The sequence below is a fragment of the Orycteropus afer genome, unplaced genomic scaffold, assembly GCF_000298275.1.
Source record: "Orycteropus afer afer isolate SDZICR_OR568_19922 unplaced genomic scaffold, OryAfe1.0 scaffold00101, whole genome shotgun sequence".
Taxonomy (NCBI): Eukaryota; Metazoa; Chordata; class Mammalia; order Tubulidentata; family Orycteropodidae; genus Orycteropus; species Orycteropus afer.
In genome coordinates, this window is record NW_006921688.1 from 8304527 (window position 1) to 8318352 (window position 13826).

General features: G+C 41.7%; 1 protein-coding gene across 1 annotated transcript in view; it reads right to left on the reverse strand.

Moving 5' to 3' along the window:
* The window catches only part of SYNE1 (spectrin repeat containing nuclear envelope protein 1), a 578063-nt gene that overhangs the window by 291125 nt on the left and 273112 nt on the right, over positions 1-13826 (reverse strand). The window contains exons 70-76 of the mRNA XM_007943230.2: positions 13381-13527; positions 12020-12145; positions 10555-10731; positions 9374-9639; positions 4115-6275; positions 1667-2004; positions 885-1029 (exon numbers count right to left, since the gene is read on the reverse strand). Coding sequence (XP_007941421.2) covers positions 885-1029; positions 1667-2004; positions 4115-6275; positions 9374-9639; positions 10555-10731; positions 12020-12145; positions 13381-13527 — 3360 coding nt within the window. The remainder of the gene's footprint in view (positions 1-884; positions 1030-1666; positions 2005-4114; positions 6276-9373; positions 9640-10554; positions 10732-12019; positions 12146-13380; positions 13528-13826) is intronic.

Sequence of the window (13826 nt, forward strand, 5' to 3'; positions counted from 1 at the left end):
AAAGAGTTAACGACTGACACTAAACTCTTGGGGTGGGAAACAAAGGCAATGGGGAAGAGAGAAAGATTTTTTTAAAAGTACTTTATATTTTGCTAAAGCTGAAAATTATCTCCAAAATTATTTCCAAAAAGAAATGTCCCTACACAAGTTGGTTCTCCCCTAGTAACTCTTACTTGTATGTTTATTTTTAAATTGAGTGTCAGGTTGTTGTTGTTAGGTGCTACCAAGTCAGTTCCAACTCATAGCTACCTTACGCACAACAGAATGAAACACTGCCAGGCCCACACCATCTTCACAATCAGTGCTGTGTTTGAGCCCATTACTGTGGCTCCCGCGTCAGTCCATAGTGTTGAGGGTCTCTGATTTTTTTCAGAGAAGTAAGGTGAGTATTATTTATGTATCAATAACAAAAGCTTAATCGTGACTTAGATGACATTTTCCCATTTTTAAAACACAGCAGGCTATAAGTAAAATAAATTCAGTATTTAAATGTTATATTCTTCCTAATGTTGCTGTGATAAACAAGGGAGAGTCACTTGTTAATTAATCAATTTTACTTGAATGAATTTGAGCTATCAACAGAAATCACTTACTGAATTTCACTATGTGCCATTTCTTATCAGAACCAAATTGCATTGTCTCTTTTAAACATCAAAACCTTAGCCATACATTTCCACTGAAGTCCTTAAAAGGTACCCTTATTCAATTAACTTAGAACTACTGTGACATGTGGTTAAATATGTCCTTTGCATATTTAAGAAACCCAGGTAGGAAGGTTTGATTATCTCTTTCTGAAACTATCGTATGGCAAAAACCCATTAAAAATATTCTTTAATGTCCATTAAAGGACATAAATAAAAAGCAAAAAAAAAAGAACAACTAACCTTATGTTCTGACAGTTTTTCTTCCGCTTCGTGACTGGAAGATGCCTTCAATAAAGAAAACTCAGACAATTTCTTTTCTGCTTCATTCATCAATTCAATAACCTCTTCCCGTGCTTTCTGGTAATCCTGCCATTGAGCTGCACATCTTGAAAAAGTCCAAAAGAAATCAAATGCAATGAGCATAAGCTGCATGGAACCACACATTTCTATGCAGAGCTCTGATGTCAGTTTTATCTACTGACACTGAAGAACGAAGAGTGAATTTACAGCTGATTCTTATGAGTTGATATTTGTCCCTGCAGAGAAGTCCCAGCCCTCATTTCCCATGAATGTGACCAGATTTGGATATAAGGTCTTTGCACCTTAAATCAATTTAAGATCAGATCACTGGGGTGGGCCCTCGTCTAAAATGACTGGTGTCTCTTATAAGAGGAGACACAGATTCAGTCACACAGATGTCCTATGATGACAAAGGCAGAGGTTGGAGAGAGTCAGCTATAGGTCAAGGAACAGCAAGCATTGCCAGCAACACCAGAAACCAAGAGAAAGGTGTGGAACAGGTTCTTCCTTAGAGCCGTCCCAAGGAGCACGGCCCTGCAAATACCTTGATTTCTGGATTCTAGCTTGTAGAACTGTGAGGAAATAAATGTGTTGTTTCAAGTGACCAACTGGAGGATTTGTTTCGGCAGCCCCGGGAAATGAATACACTGATGTCTATCATTAACTTATTCCTAATTTAGGTGGTGAGCATTCACTTCACATGAAACAAACCCTGTCAGTACCTCTGCAGACGATCTAGCTGGACGTGAGAGTCTTGGATTATGCCCTGGCTCCTCTCCTCCAAAGATGCCATTTTCTGTGCTAGGTCCTCCTTCCCTGTGGGCTTGAGGAGTGGGTTGAGGCTGGATACCAGGCCCTGAAGGGCCTCCAGGTTGCTGTGGAACTGATTCTCTGTACTGAAAAATTCCTTATGACTCTTCAGATTTTCCTCTGAGCTCTCCACATCGAGGCCATTGCCTGACAGCTGTAACATTTCTTGGGCATCCTGAAGCCAGTCATTAGCTGCTTGAAAGACTTGATAGTATCGTTGACACTGACTATATATTTCCGTCAAGGTAGCCTGAAAAATAATGTGAATAGCAATTTTGCAAACGAAATCAGTGCTTAATTACAATGTGTTTGTAGTAAATAGTTTTAAGTTTTTCCTTTTCTGCCCATCCTCAGTCAGAGAATGTGTATAAATAAATGAATATGTGAAATCTTGTTGTGTGCAATCCATTATTGGCCTTGATTTTTCTTTCTGCTATTCTTGTTGTAATTTTACTATTGGATTTAAAATACAGAAGTAGTAAATAAGGACAGAAATGGAATAGAAATGTATGATGGCTTATTTTCTAGCATTATATCTTTAAAAAGAGATGAGAAAAATATAATACTTTTTAATACATAGCGGAATGATATTTACTAAAGTGCAGCAACACCTCAGTGGGTTAGATATTTATACAACCACAGTGAGAATGGTAGTTTTCTGTTTGTCTGCTTTTTAACAACGGCCTTGAGTCTACATGACAGGGTAAAAGATCATTCAACAGACTTGTGTTTGAGAAGCTGGAATTTTACATAATGAAGTTTATGAGTATTTTACCTAAAATGTTCACATAAAATGGCTTGCTACTTAAAATGTTAACCTTAATTTAGTTAGACAATAAAGTGATATGATAGCAAAGATTTGTTGAGGAATCTCTCTACACTAGTTGTTATGTTAAGAGTATAAACTTCATGAAGGAGATGGTCTGATTGTTATTCTGCAGAGAGACACATGACACTTAAAGGAGATAAGTAACTGGCCTGGGATCACATAGCTAAGATGGACCCCTGTCCATCTTATTCCAAAGCTTGAGTCACTACATTATCCTCAGGAAAGCTGTCTTCTCCCTGTATGGTTGGTTGGTTGAAATGCCTTAGCATCAGATGGACTGTGGACAGATGACAAGAAAAAGAAAAGGGCTAAAAGGTTCAAAGGAGCAGTCTTCTGGGCTCGGTTCTATCTCTTCCTCTTCCTTTTTTTATTTTTACGTTTATGTTATGGAGGTAAAGTACGTGTAACATAAAATTTGCCCTTCGAATCATTGTATAGTATCATAGTATAGTGGGCTGAATTACATTCACAAGGTTGTCCACTCATCACCACCATCAGTCAGAACTCCATACCCATAATCAGTATCTTCTTATGTGTGAATGGACAGAACTCCAAGCCCCAGAGTAACTGTAATTGGGAGGTCAAATTGGGACATCCTGCATACGATCATTTCTTTCTGTTATCACCGAGGAAAGTCATGCTATATGGAAGCAAGAGAAGGAGACCAGTGCCCCGATGTCTCCTTGAGGAAGGGATGGAGAGATGGCACAACCAGTGGGAGACTTCACAGAAAAAGGGCTCAGGGACAGGGTCACAGTCGTATCACCAGTCTCCCTCTCCTTTTGCAGACCCTGCATCCAGTGCTAATCCTAGAAATCCTGGGATTCACATTGTCTAAGACAACATTCCTTATAAGGATGTGAAACGTTCCTAAAGGTGAGGGCTAAGTGAGGTTTTACTGTATTATTGGAGTCCCTGGGTGGCATAAACTATGATGCACTTGGCAGCTAATCAGAGGTTGGAGGTTCGAGTCTACCCAAAGGTGTCTTGGAAGGAAGACCTGGCAATCTACTTCTGAAAAACCCTTAAAGAAAAGCCATTGACAAACTCTATGGAGCACAGTTCTCCTCTAACACACATGGGATTGGCAGGAGTCAGGGTTGACTCGAGAGTAACCGTTTGTTGCAGTACTATATAGTAACAGAAGCCCTAGCAGCGCAGTGGTTAAGCATTTGGCTGCTAACCAAAAGGTCAGCACTTTGAAATTTGCTCCATGGGAGACAGATGTGATAATCAGTTTCCACAAAGATTTACAGCCTTGAGATAGTTCTATTCTGTCTTATAGGGCCTAGGAGTCAGAATAGATTTGATGGCAGTAGTTTAAAGTGAAGTCTACATGGTAATCACATGAGATCAGTACCATGGGCTTAAGCACTAAAAAACATCCTCTTAAGTCATTGTAGAAGATGATTCTATACAGTATCCCCCACATATTTAAGGAACCAATTCTAACTGAAAAGAATACACATTTCTTGTAGCTACTTACAAATAAGCAGATGGAAAAGAGAAAAGAAAGGCCCATCTCACCAACCTGCCTGGTACACAAAGCTTCCTGGACTTCTCCATCGAGCTCGGAGAGCTCAGCCAGGGTGTGTTCCAGGTCAGCAGGAATCAGTTCCTTTGCTTTCGTGAACTTCTCCTTCTCCTTGTGACTCAGGGCATTCATTATCCGCAAGCTGGACTGGACCTCTTCCTGATGGATCTGGGTCTTTCTGATCTCCTCCTGGATGTCCTGCAGGTTCAGGTCCAGGCACACTGGCCCACTGAGCTCTGCCTTGACCCTTCTCAGCCAGTCCAGGGAGCGGCTCATTTCTGTCTGGAAGTCTATGCTCTGTACCATTCGGTTCTCACATTCTGTGACTGTCTCACTGATGGCAGAAGTCAACTGTTCCAGCTCCTCTTGCCAGGACTGCAGCTTCTGTTTGGCTTTCTCATAAGCCAGGGGATCGAGGTATAGAGAAAGATCTTCAACATGCACAGTGACTCGTTTTAGCAGAATTCCTGAATCCTGAAGACTTCCCGCCAGGGAATGGTACATTTTGAGCTTCTCCTCTGCAGGAAGGGTCTCCTCGTTCACTTTGGACTGTTCCTTTTTTATGGCCTCTAGTTGTTTCTCTAGCTGTCGGCACATGTTCTCATGCTCTTGGTAAGCACTAGTGATGTCGTCTAATAAGCTAACCCGTTGCTCGGCTTGCCGCTTCAGCCTGTGATATGAGGTGACAAGATGCAGCATCTTGTTTGGCTGCCAAGGCTGGCCTGTGCTCTGAAAACTTTCTTTTTTCTGGTTCAGCTCATTTACTGCTTCCCCCAGGCTCACCACCTGCCCCAGAAGGGCTCTGCAGCGATCCTGAAGAGACAGGGCCTCTTCAACAGCCAGGTCGGTGGGGACTTTGCTCATCTTTAAGAACTGGTCTTCAAGGTCACTCAGTGACTGGGCTGTCAACTCGATCAAAGAAGCGTATTCTTTCCGAGCGAGAATCGCTTCTTGGACTTTATAGAACTTGTCTTTAGCCAAGGCCACAATAACATTAAATTGCTGGGGCAGAGAATTTAGCTTTTCACTGAGGTAGGAATGGTCAACTTCGTTCAGCGACGGTAACAAGGCCTGCCCTGTTCTCTGCAGCGTAAGTAGAAGATTTTCATATTCTGGAGATTGTTCAAGAATGTGTTGGTATTTGGCCAGTTGGGCATGAAGCTCAGTGCTCTCATTCATGAGGTTGATTTCAGGAAATGTAACAATATCTGCTTGTTTTAGCCAGTGACAAGCTTTGTCAAAATCTTCCTTAAAATGCTTCCTAGAAACGAAATTTTTCTCTAGCTCTTGTAGTCGATGGCTACACTTTTGCAAAACAGTGTCATACACACTCTGTAACTCCTGGAGTTTGCCTAGTACCTCACTCTTTTCCTGCTCTGTGGCTCCTTTCATTAAGTCCCGGCCCTGGGCCCAAAGCCCAGTGACTTCATTCTGGTAAGTCTTGAGGCTAGCTTGTGCACTCTTACACGTTTTCACTTGTTTGCTCACATCATCTGGTAAGAGGCAGATATGTTCACGGAACATGATCTTCCGCTCATGTTGTTGAATTTGGCTGGTCGCCTGGAACACGGCCATGAGAAACTGGGTTTTCTCAGACAAGGCCTTGTTTAAGTACTTTCGCCTCTGGCCCACGAGGTCACTGAGGCAACTCATGTGCTTCTGTACATCCGCGAGCGCCTTCTGGATCAGCTGCCGCTCATTCAGGCCGAGGTCCACCATCACTCTGTCAGCGTCCTTTATGAGTGACTTCAGCAGCATCTGTTTGGCCTCCAGCTCGCTGCAAATGGCGAGATGATCCATGAGGAGTTTCCGCGCTACATCGGGAGGCGGGCTCTGCTTCAGGGCCTCAGCAATGCTGGGCTGCTGCTCCTCTGCCCACTCCATCAGCTCCTTAAGTCTGGACTGCACGACGTTTAACTCCTCCAGGTTGGTGACTGACACTTGGATTTTCCTTTTCACGAGGTCCTCAAGCTGAAACCAACGTTGTTCAAAGTGACTAGTCTGCTCCTTGACTAACTCTCTGTCATCTAGATTCAGGTGCTCTATCACCTTCTGCTTTCGGTCTTTCAGCTCTTCTACAGCAGACTTCCTTTCCTGTAACGCCAGTGCGAGCTGTTTCAAGGCCTCCAGGTGGACGGCCGTGCTCTCTGCATCAGATCTGTAAGTTGATTGAAAAACATAAGAGTAAATAAAAAAAAAAAAAAAAAAAAACAGTCGCTGTTGAGTTGACTCCATCTCATGGAGTAACATGTCTACCACATGTCAACACCACATGTATCAGAATAGAACTGTGCTCCACTGGAATGCCAGGCCCTTCTCCCAAGAGACCTCTGGGTGGATTCAAACAACCAACCTTTTGGTTAGTAGCCAAGTACTTAATTGTTTGCACTGCCAGGGACTCCAAGAGCAGATTAGGCTTAGTCAATATCTGTGTCACACCACATTAAATTACTCTTCCCCATCTCCTTTAAAGTAGATATTCTCAGTTTAGACAGGGCAATTGTGAGTGGCCCAATTCATGCTTTATTGACAGATGCCATAATTATTATGGAATACATTCCCATACAAATGAAATGCATCATACCTCCTTATGAACACACATTTCCAACTGTATCAGATTTAAAGGAGACCTGTGGCATTTCCTTTTATTGAGTTACTTTGGAGAGAGTAAAGAAAAACTGATAAATATGGCAAAGCATCATAGACCAGAAGCTGAACCAAATCACGTTGCCTTGGTACCTCTTCTCTGCTCTTCTTTCTTCGGCTGATACTACCCCACAATCACAGCTGACAACATCTGGCTGATGCTACCCCACAATCACTGCTGACACATGTCAGCCTCCTCTGGCTCTTACCAGGGAAGCAGAGTCTGCACTTCAGCGTGCTCTCCGGGCGGCTTGTGTGAATATGACAGGGTGAGAAGCACCGCTCCGCTGCGTTCTCGAGAACAGCACTTACCTGAACTAATAGGGGGCTCCTGATTTCTGTGCTCCAAGGAACAATAAAGCACTAAATAGTACAATCTGCAGGGCACAACCAGTGACTTCAGCAGCCACTAATTTGTGTACTTAGCAAATCGTTCTTGTCTGTCATTAAACCAAAAAAACCAAAGTCACTGCCGTGGAGTAGGACTCAATTCACAGTGACCCTTCCTTGGGTTTCCGAGGCAGTACACTATGGAAGTAGATGGCCCAACCTTCCTTCCAAGGAATATGTGTCAAACACAAAGAATTTTTACCCCTTTGGCTACAGAACACATGCAAAGTGGAAACGCACTCTCTTTCATTTATAAGATGATCAGTTCTGAAGAATGAGGAGGTTTAGGAATCAGCATTGAGCTCTGTTTTGGACATAGTAAGGCTGAGGGGTATGTGGTCAGCCAGGCACAGTTGGCTGACAGTCTAAATATGGTTTTGGTGGTGGTGTTTCTTTTTTTTTTTTAAATATTGACTAGACTCGTCCCTTTGATCCTATAAGGACTAAAAGACACTTAAAATGTTGAACATTAAGTAAAAATATTGAAAACAAGTCAGAAAATAGTGTGTGGTTGTTAGTTGCCATCGGGCCAATTCTGACTCCTAGTGACTCTTGTGTGAAGAGTAACATTGTTCCATAGGGATTTCAAGGCCACGGCCATTTGAAAGCAGATTACTAGGCCTGTCTTCTGAGATAGCTTGGGGTAGCTTCCTAGAATACTCAAGTTTTCAGCTGGTAGTTGAGCACTTGTTTATGTCCCAGGGACCTGCAGATATAGATTTCTATAACTATAGTATAAAGAACTCTGGTGATGTGGAGGGTTAGGCATTTGGCTACTAACCACAGGGTCAGCAGTTCAAACCAACCAGCTGCTCTTCAGGAGCAAGATGAGTCAATCTACTTCCATAAAGATGTACAGCCTTGGAAAGTCAATGGGGGTTACTATGAATCAGAACTGACTCGATGGCACTGGGTATACCGATAGTATACAGACATCCCTAATAGTGCAAAGATTAAGTGCTCATCCGCTAACCAAAATGTTAATCCACTCCCATCAATTCATCAACTGACTCCATAGGAGACAGACCTGGCCTTTTGCACCTGTAAAGATTATAGCCTAGAAAACGCTATGGGGCAGTTCCACTTTGTGACATGGAGCAGCTACGAGCTGAAATCAATTTGATGGCACCTGACAACAACATACCAAAAATCAAACCCATTGCCATTGAGTTGATTTCGACTCACAGTGAGGCTGTATCTCTATGGGAGTAGATTACCCAGTCTTCCTTCCAAGGATTGGTTGGTGGGTTTGAACCTCCAGCCTTCTGGTTAGCAGTCAAATGCCTTAGGCACTATGCCACCAGAGACAACAACATAGTATACAAAAACATGATTAAGCTACATCTAGAATAACGCATATAGTTTTATTGCTGTAAACTAATAAATTTGACCAGAAGCAGTGCAGATTTTGGTGATTATAATGACAAAAAATATAAAATTAACACTTGATGACCTCCAGCAGAAAATCATGACTTTCTAGATAAAGGCTCTAAGAGGGAGTCACTCAGTACAGAATCACCCAGGCACAGATCCACTGAATGTGGGCTTTGTCCTTAATTTCTGGAATACTACATAACCGGACTGAATGACACAGATGCATGACTTTACGGAGTTGATTAAGAACCTGTGGAACATATGGGCTCAAGAAATACTGCATGAATTCATAGACAATAGTTCCATAATTGATAACGAAAGGAAATTGGAAATATTGTTGATATGTTCTTGTAGTTCACAGTAATAGTGTCTGGACTATTCTTTGAGGTCAAAGAGTAAAGCTCTTGCTTTAAAACTTTTCTTTTTTATCCATTGGTGAAATTAACATTGGACTAGGAAAACCATGACTCTATGCATATGACAATATTAGGTTCTTTCAATGTGCAGACGGAGTCCCTAGGTGGTGCCAACAGTTAACATGCTCAGGTGGTCACCAAAAGATTGGAGGTTTGAATCCACCCAGAGTTGCCTAGAAAGAAAGACTTGGTGATCTATTTCCAAAATATCAGACATCAAAAACCCTATGGACCACAGTTCCATTCCAACACACGTGGGTTGCCATGAGGCACTGTTGACTCAATGGCAACTGGTTAACAATGTTCTATCGGCATCAATAATGATAGGTGATATATCTTGGAAAACCTAAGTCTGACATTTAAAACTTTTATGCAAATTATGAAATTCCTGGCTTAGCATTTTTGTGACCCAATGGAGAAGTTCTGTTACCTGGCCAAGTTATCCCAGTCTGTAGTAAACTTCTCTAAGAACCCTTCAACAACCTTCATAGAGTCGTGGTAATCTCTCGTTCTCTGAAGGTCCTCTTCTCTTTGTGAGCACAGGTTGTTAGACTGAAGGCACAGATCTGACCACTGGTCATTTAAGTGGCTTATTTCCTTGTGTTCAGGAGACTCCTGATTCCTTGTTAACTTATTCACCTTTTCTATGATAGTGGTCACCGATGCCTGTCTGGACTGTACTTTGGTAACAAAATCCTAAAAGATAACAAAAGCAACAAAATAAGTAATATGTTAAGAAACCCCCAAGGAAGTACAGAGTGAGATAAAGATACAGTAACTCTGAATACCATAAGGACTTGGCTATGATGAAATTGAAGAATGCATAATGGGTCACATGGGACAAAGGGAAACTCTAAAAGTCATCATACCTCTTTATGAAAACAAATTTCCACATGTCTAAGACTCAAAGGAGAGCTACAGTATATTCTTTGAGTTACTTTGAAAGGTGAAAAAAAAAATCCTGATTAATATAAAACAGTATCATAGTCTCTAAAGAAAAAGTTAGTGTCTTACCTTGAAGTACAGCCTTCATTTTCTGAAAACTTTTGAGAAAAAAATAATCTAATTTTTGTCATCTCTATTCTTTTTCTTCATTTGTAAATAATATTCCAGTAGAAAATCTATCTGGATCATTATCATAGAGAATCAATAAATCCTACAGCTTGTGAAAAATATAGTCCAAGTTTAGTCAAGTTAATATACTTATGAGCATTGCCTATTACTTCTTCATCCTATGCTTGCTATACTGCAGCTTTAGCAACGCTGTGACAAAAATCTAAGACACGATCAGGCTTCGTGCTTGTTTGGTGGCAGACACTTCTGCCTTTGTTGGCTAAACCACAGCTGCTTTTGTCCAGGAACACATGCTACAGAGTGAATATCCTCAGAACGCAAGCTGCCAACTGGAGTTCCAAGAAGACACTGAAATGTGTATTTCACATGTATCCTTCCCTATTGGATGCAGGTTCCACTGATGCTATCCTTTTCTTTAAATAGCTACACTGCTGCTCAGGATTGGCTGACACTGGAAATACTGGAAGTGAATACAGGGATTCCATCTTTCCTGCCATCTTGGCCTCTACTATTTCCCCGGGACACATTAATTCCTACCTTTACTTGGGAAACCATATTCTGTGCAATATTTAGCTCCAGTTCTGAATGCCTCCTCTTCATATTCTGCAGCTGCTGATCGGCATCCTGGAGGTAAATCCAAAGCTCAGCCTTCATGTGCTTGATCTCTTCCCAGCCCTGAGTTAAGGCCTGGGCCTGAGTGAGCTTCTGTTCAATCTTGAGAGAAAACAAGGAAAAAATTTAGAATGAATAGGCAGAAGCATTTATGTTTAAGGAAGTAATGATGCAACACTCTAACCTGTCTGTGTGCCCAGGCATATGTATATATGTCATGGCTACCCCAACACATGTGCCTCTCTCTCACACACACACACACACATACACACACAGTGATAACTCCACAAGGAACTCATACACTTCAGCAATAGCAGATTTCCTTTTTGATTCAAATTATCTAATGACTTAAAAGACTTAAGCCGAATGCTGTTAATCAGACCCTCTCAGGAATTTTAACAATTTATTAGACTACAAGCTAATCACTATGATAGACACATCTGTTTCCCTGACACATGAACGGGGTGGTAGGGTGAACGAGAAAAGCACTTATGTTGTTTTCTATTGGACATTTCTTGACCTTTTTTATCAAACACTGAGTCATTAACATTTTGGATATATTTTTAGATGTATTTTTCTGGATTTTGTAGCCATATAATTTATTTCAGTAAATAATTTCTGTAAATGGCATGAATGATATCATCTTCCATAAGAATTTAAAGATAGGCACATTTTTATAATACTGACATGAGAAAAAAACCTGTGTTAAGAGTTTTTTCTTTAGATCATTCCATTATTTAATAAATTAAATACCAAAAACATGTTGTATTGCTCTTTTAAACCCAAATATGTTGCATTAAAGGGTTTAAGGCTGCAGTGGGAAACATGCAGGCCCCGGACTCCCCATGTGGCTGCTATGGACAGGCTGCTGCTAACTCATCACCCTTCCTCTAGCACGTCCACACACAGCTTCGGAGTCCTTCACAACCTGCCCTCTGCAGTCACTGCCGATGGATTAGAAGGTCATGATGAATGCCATGCTCCTTTCCATGACTGATACAAATCAAGGGTCAGAGACCCCTTGATATTAAGTATAACCTGACAAAAATGGATAAGGAGGAATGAATTTAAAAAAATAAATAGAAGAATCAGGAAAGAGGAAGACAGAATAATAACTGAGGGAGAAGAAGAGGACAGAGGTATATATGATGGAGAGCAGTTGAATGTTACTTAATGTTGCTGTGGCAATTCAGTGGGATCAGTATCAGATTCCGCTCACTTTTCCATGACTTATTTGAAATTCAAACACCTATCGATTTTAATTGCTGTAGGAGCATGAGAGCAAGAATAATCCAAGGAGATATTTTCTTCCAACCTCACATCTAACTTTCATCCCATACAATATAACAGAACAGACACATTCCATGGGATTTGAAATGTCCTTTTTTACCACTTGCTCTGTTTGTTGGATGTCTTTTGCGGTGGTTTTCACGGAGGAGTTGGACAAGTCACACATGGAGCAAAGGAGATCTAAGTAGGTGCGTGCCTGCTCCTGCAAAGCTCTGAAGTGTTTGACCTGGAAAAAACAGACCCAGGGGTGAAAGAAATGCACACTGTATCCGGTAGCACACACCTACAATACACTTAGTGTTCTGTTGACATTTCAAAAATAGTGCTGCTATGTTTAGCACTTTAACCATTTTTGTAAATGACATACACTAGTGATGCTCAGGAAGGAATTCAAGGCACATGGCAGGGACCTATTGGTCCACCATCTGCTTCTCACAGTAATGAAAGAACAGCCTGTTAAAAACCTACACACTGTCATTGAGTCAATTCTGACTCACAGTGCCCCTAGAGGACAGAGTAGAACTTCCCCACAGGGTTTCTAAGACTGTCAATCTTTACAGAAGCCAACTGTATCATTTTTCTCCCTAGAAGCAGCTGGTGGGTTCGAACTGGTGATTTCTGACTAGCAGCTGAATGCTTTAACCACTGCATCACCAGAACTCCTACAAATACAGCCTGTAGTGCCTGGAAAAAGGGAAAACCCAAGAAACTTCAATGGTTTTTCCACATTCTCTGTTCAAATCCTGACTTACTTTCTATTGCAGAGAAAGAATTGCTTGCCTCCTCAGACCTGCTTCTTAAACATGTTTTCATGTCTTGAAGACATGTAAAAGAAAAGGTCCGAGTGAATTTGGAGGCTTCACTGGAGTGAGGTAAAAACTCCAATGGCAGAGTCTTCTCTACAGAAATTTCATAAGCTGCCCATCTCTTTCCGTCAACCGAAGAAAGGCCTCCCCAGGTGGATTATTAGTCTATAGGTCAGGGAAATACGTTTCTTTGAAGATGCTCAGAGTCTATACAGACTCTATGTTAGGTACCTAATACAAGACCCTTGTTTTTATGGAGCTCAAAGTCTTGTAAGACAGATAAACCAAACAAAATAAAACTCACTTCCATCTAGTTGATTTAGACTCATAGTGACCCCCTTTGGGTTTCTGAGGTGGTAAATCTTTATGGAAGTAGATTGCTCAGTCTTCCTTCCATGGAGTGGCTGATGGGTTTGAATTGCCAACCTTCTGGTTAGCAGTCAAATGTCTTAGACGCTACATCACCAGATCCACAAACAAATATGGCATACAATGTCTGATAGTGATAAATGCCAGAAAAGAAAAATCAAAGTAGATAAAGGGGTAGATGGTGATGAAGCAGCTGCTACTTCAGGAAGCATGCACCTCCATTATTGCGTACTAAACGTCTGTCTGTATGAAGCACAAGCGTAATGCACATTCAGGAGTCTCTTACCTGCTTAACAGCCTCTGCTCGGCTAAGAGGGGGCTGAGGGCTTGGCTTTAAATCGGGTTGGACTGCAGAAAGCCAGGCCTGGCACTGCTGCAGGGTGTCTTGTCGGCTAACATGCTTCTTAAGTTCACGCTCCAAACTCTGGTACACCTGCAACAAAGCACCACACTGAGGTTGCTGGGGCTCTTTAAGGTCTTGATACAGAGCCTTGGAAATAAACGAGTAATTCAATCCATCCATTTAAATTGATCGCCACCCCCCAACGCACTCCAACACTATACAACATATTTACCTGTGTTCCAATATCTTGCAAGGTGTAACATCCAGAAGTGCCTAGCGAGCTGCCTCTGAAAAGTCATAGTCTTGAAAACCCCCAAACTTCTCAACCCACACCCCACAGTTTAGTTATAACCCACACCTCACAGCTTAGTTATAACCCACACCTCACA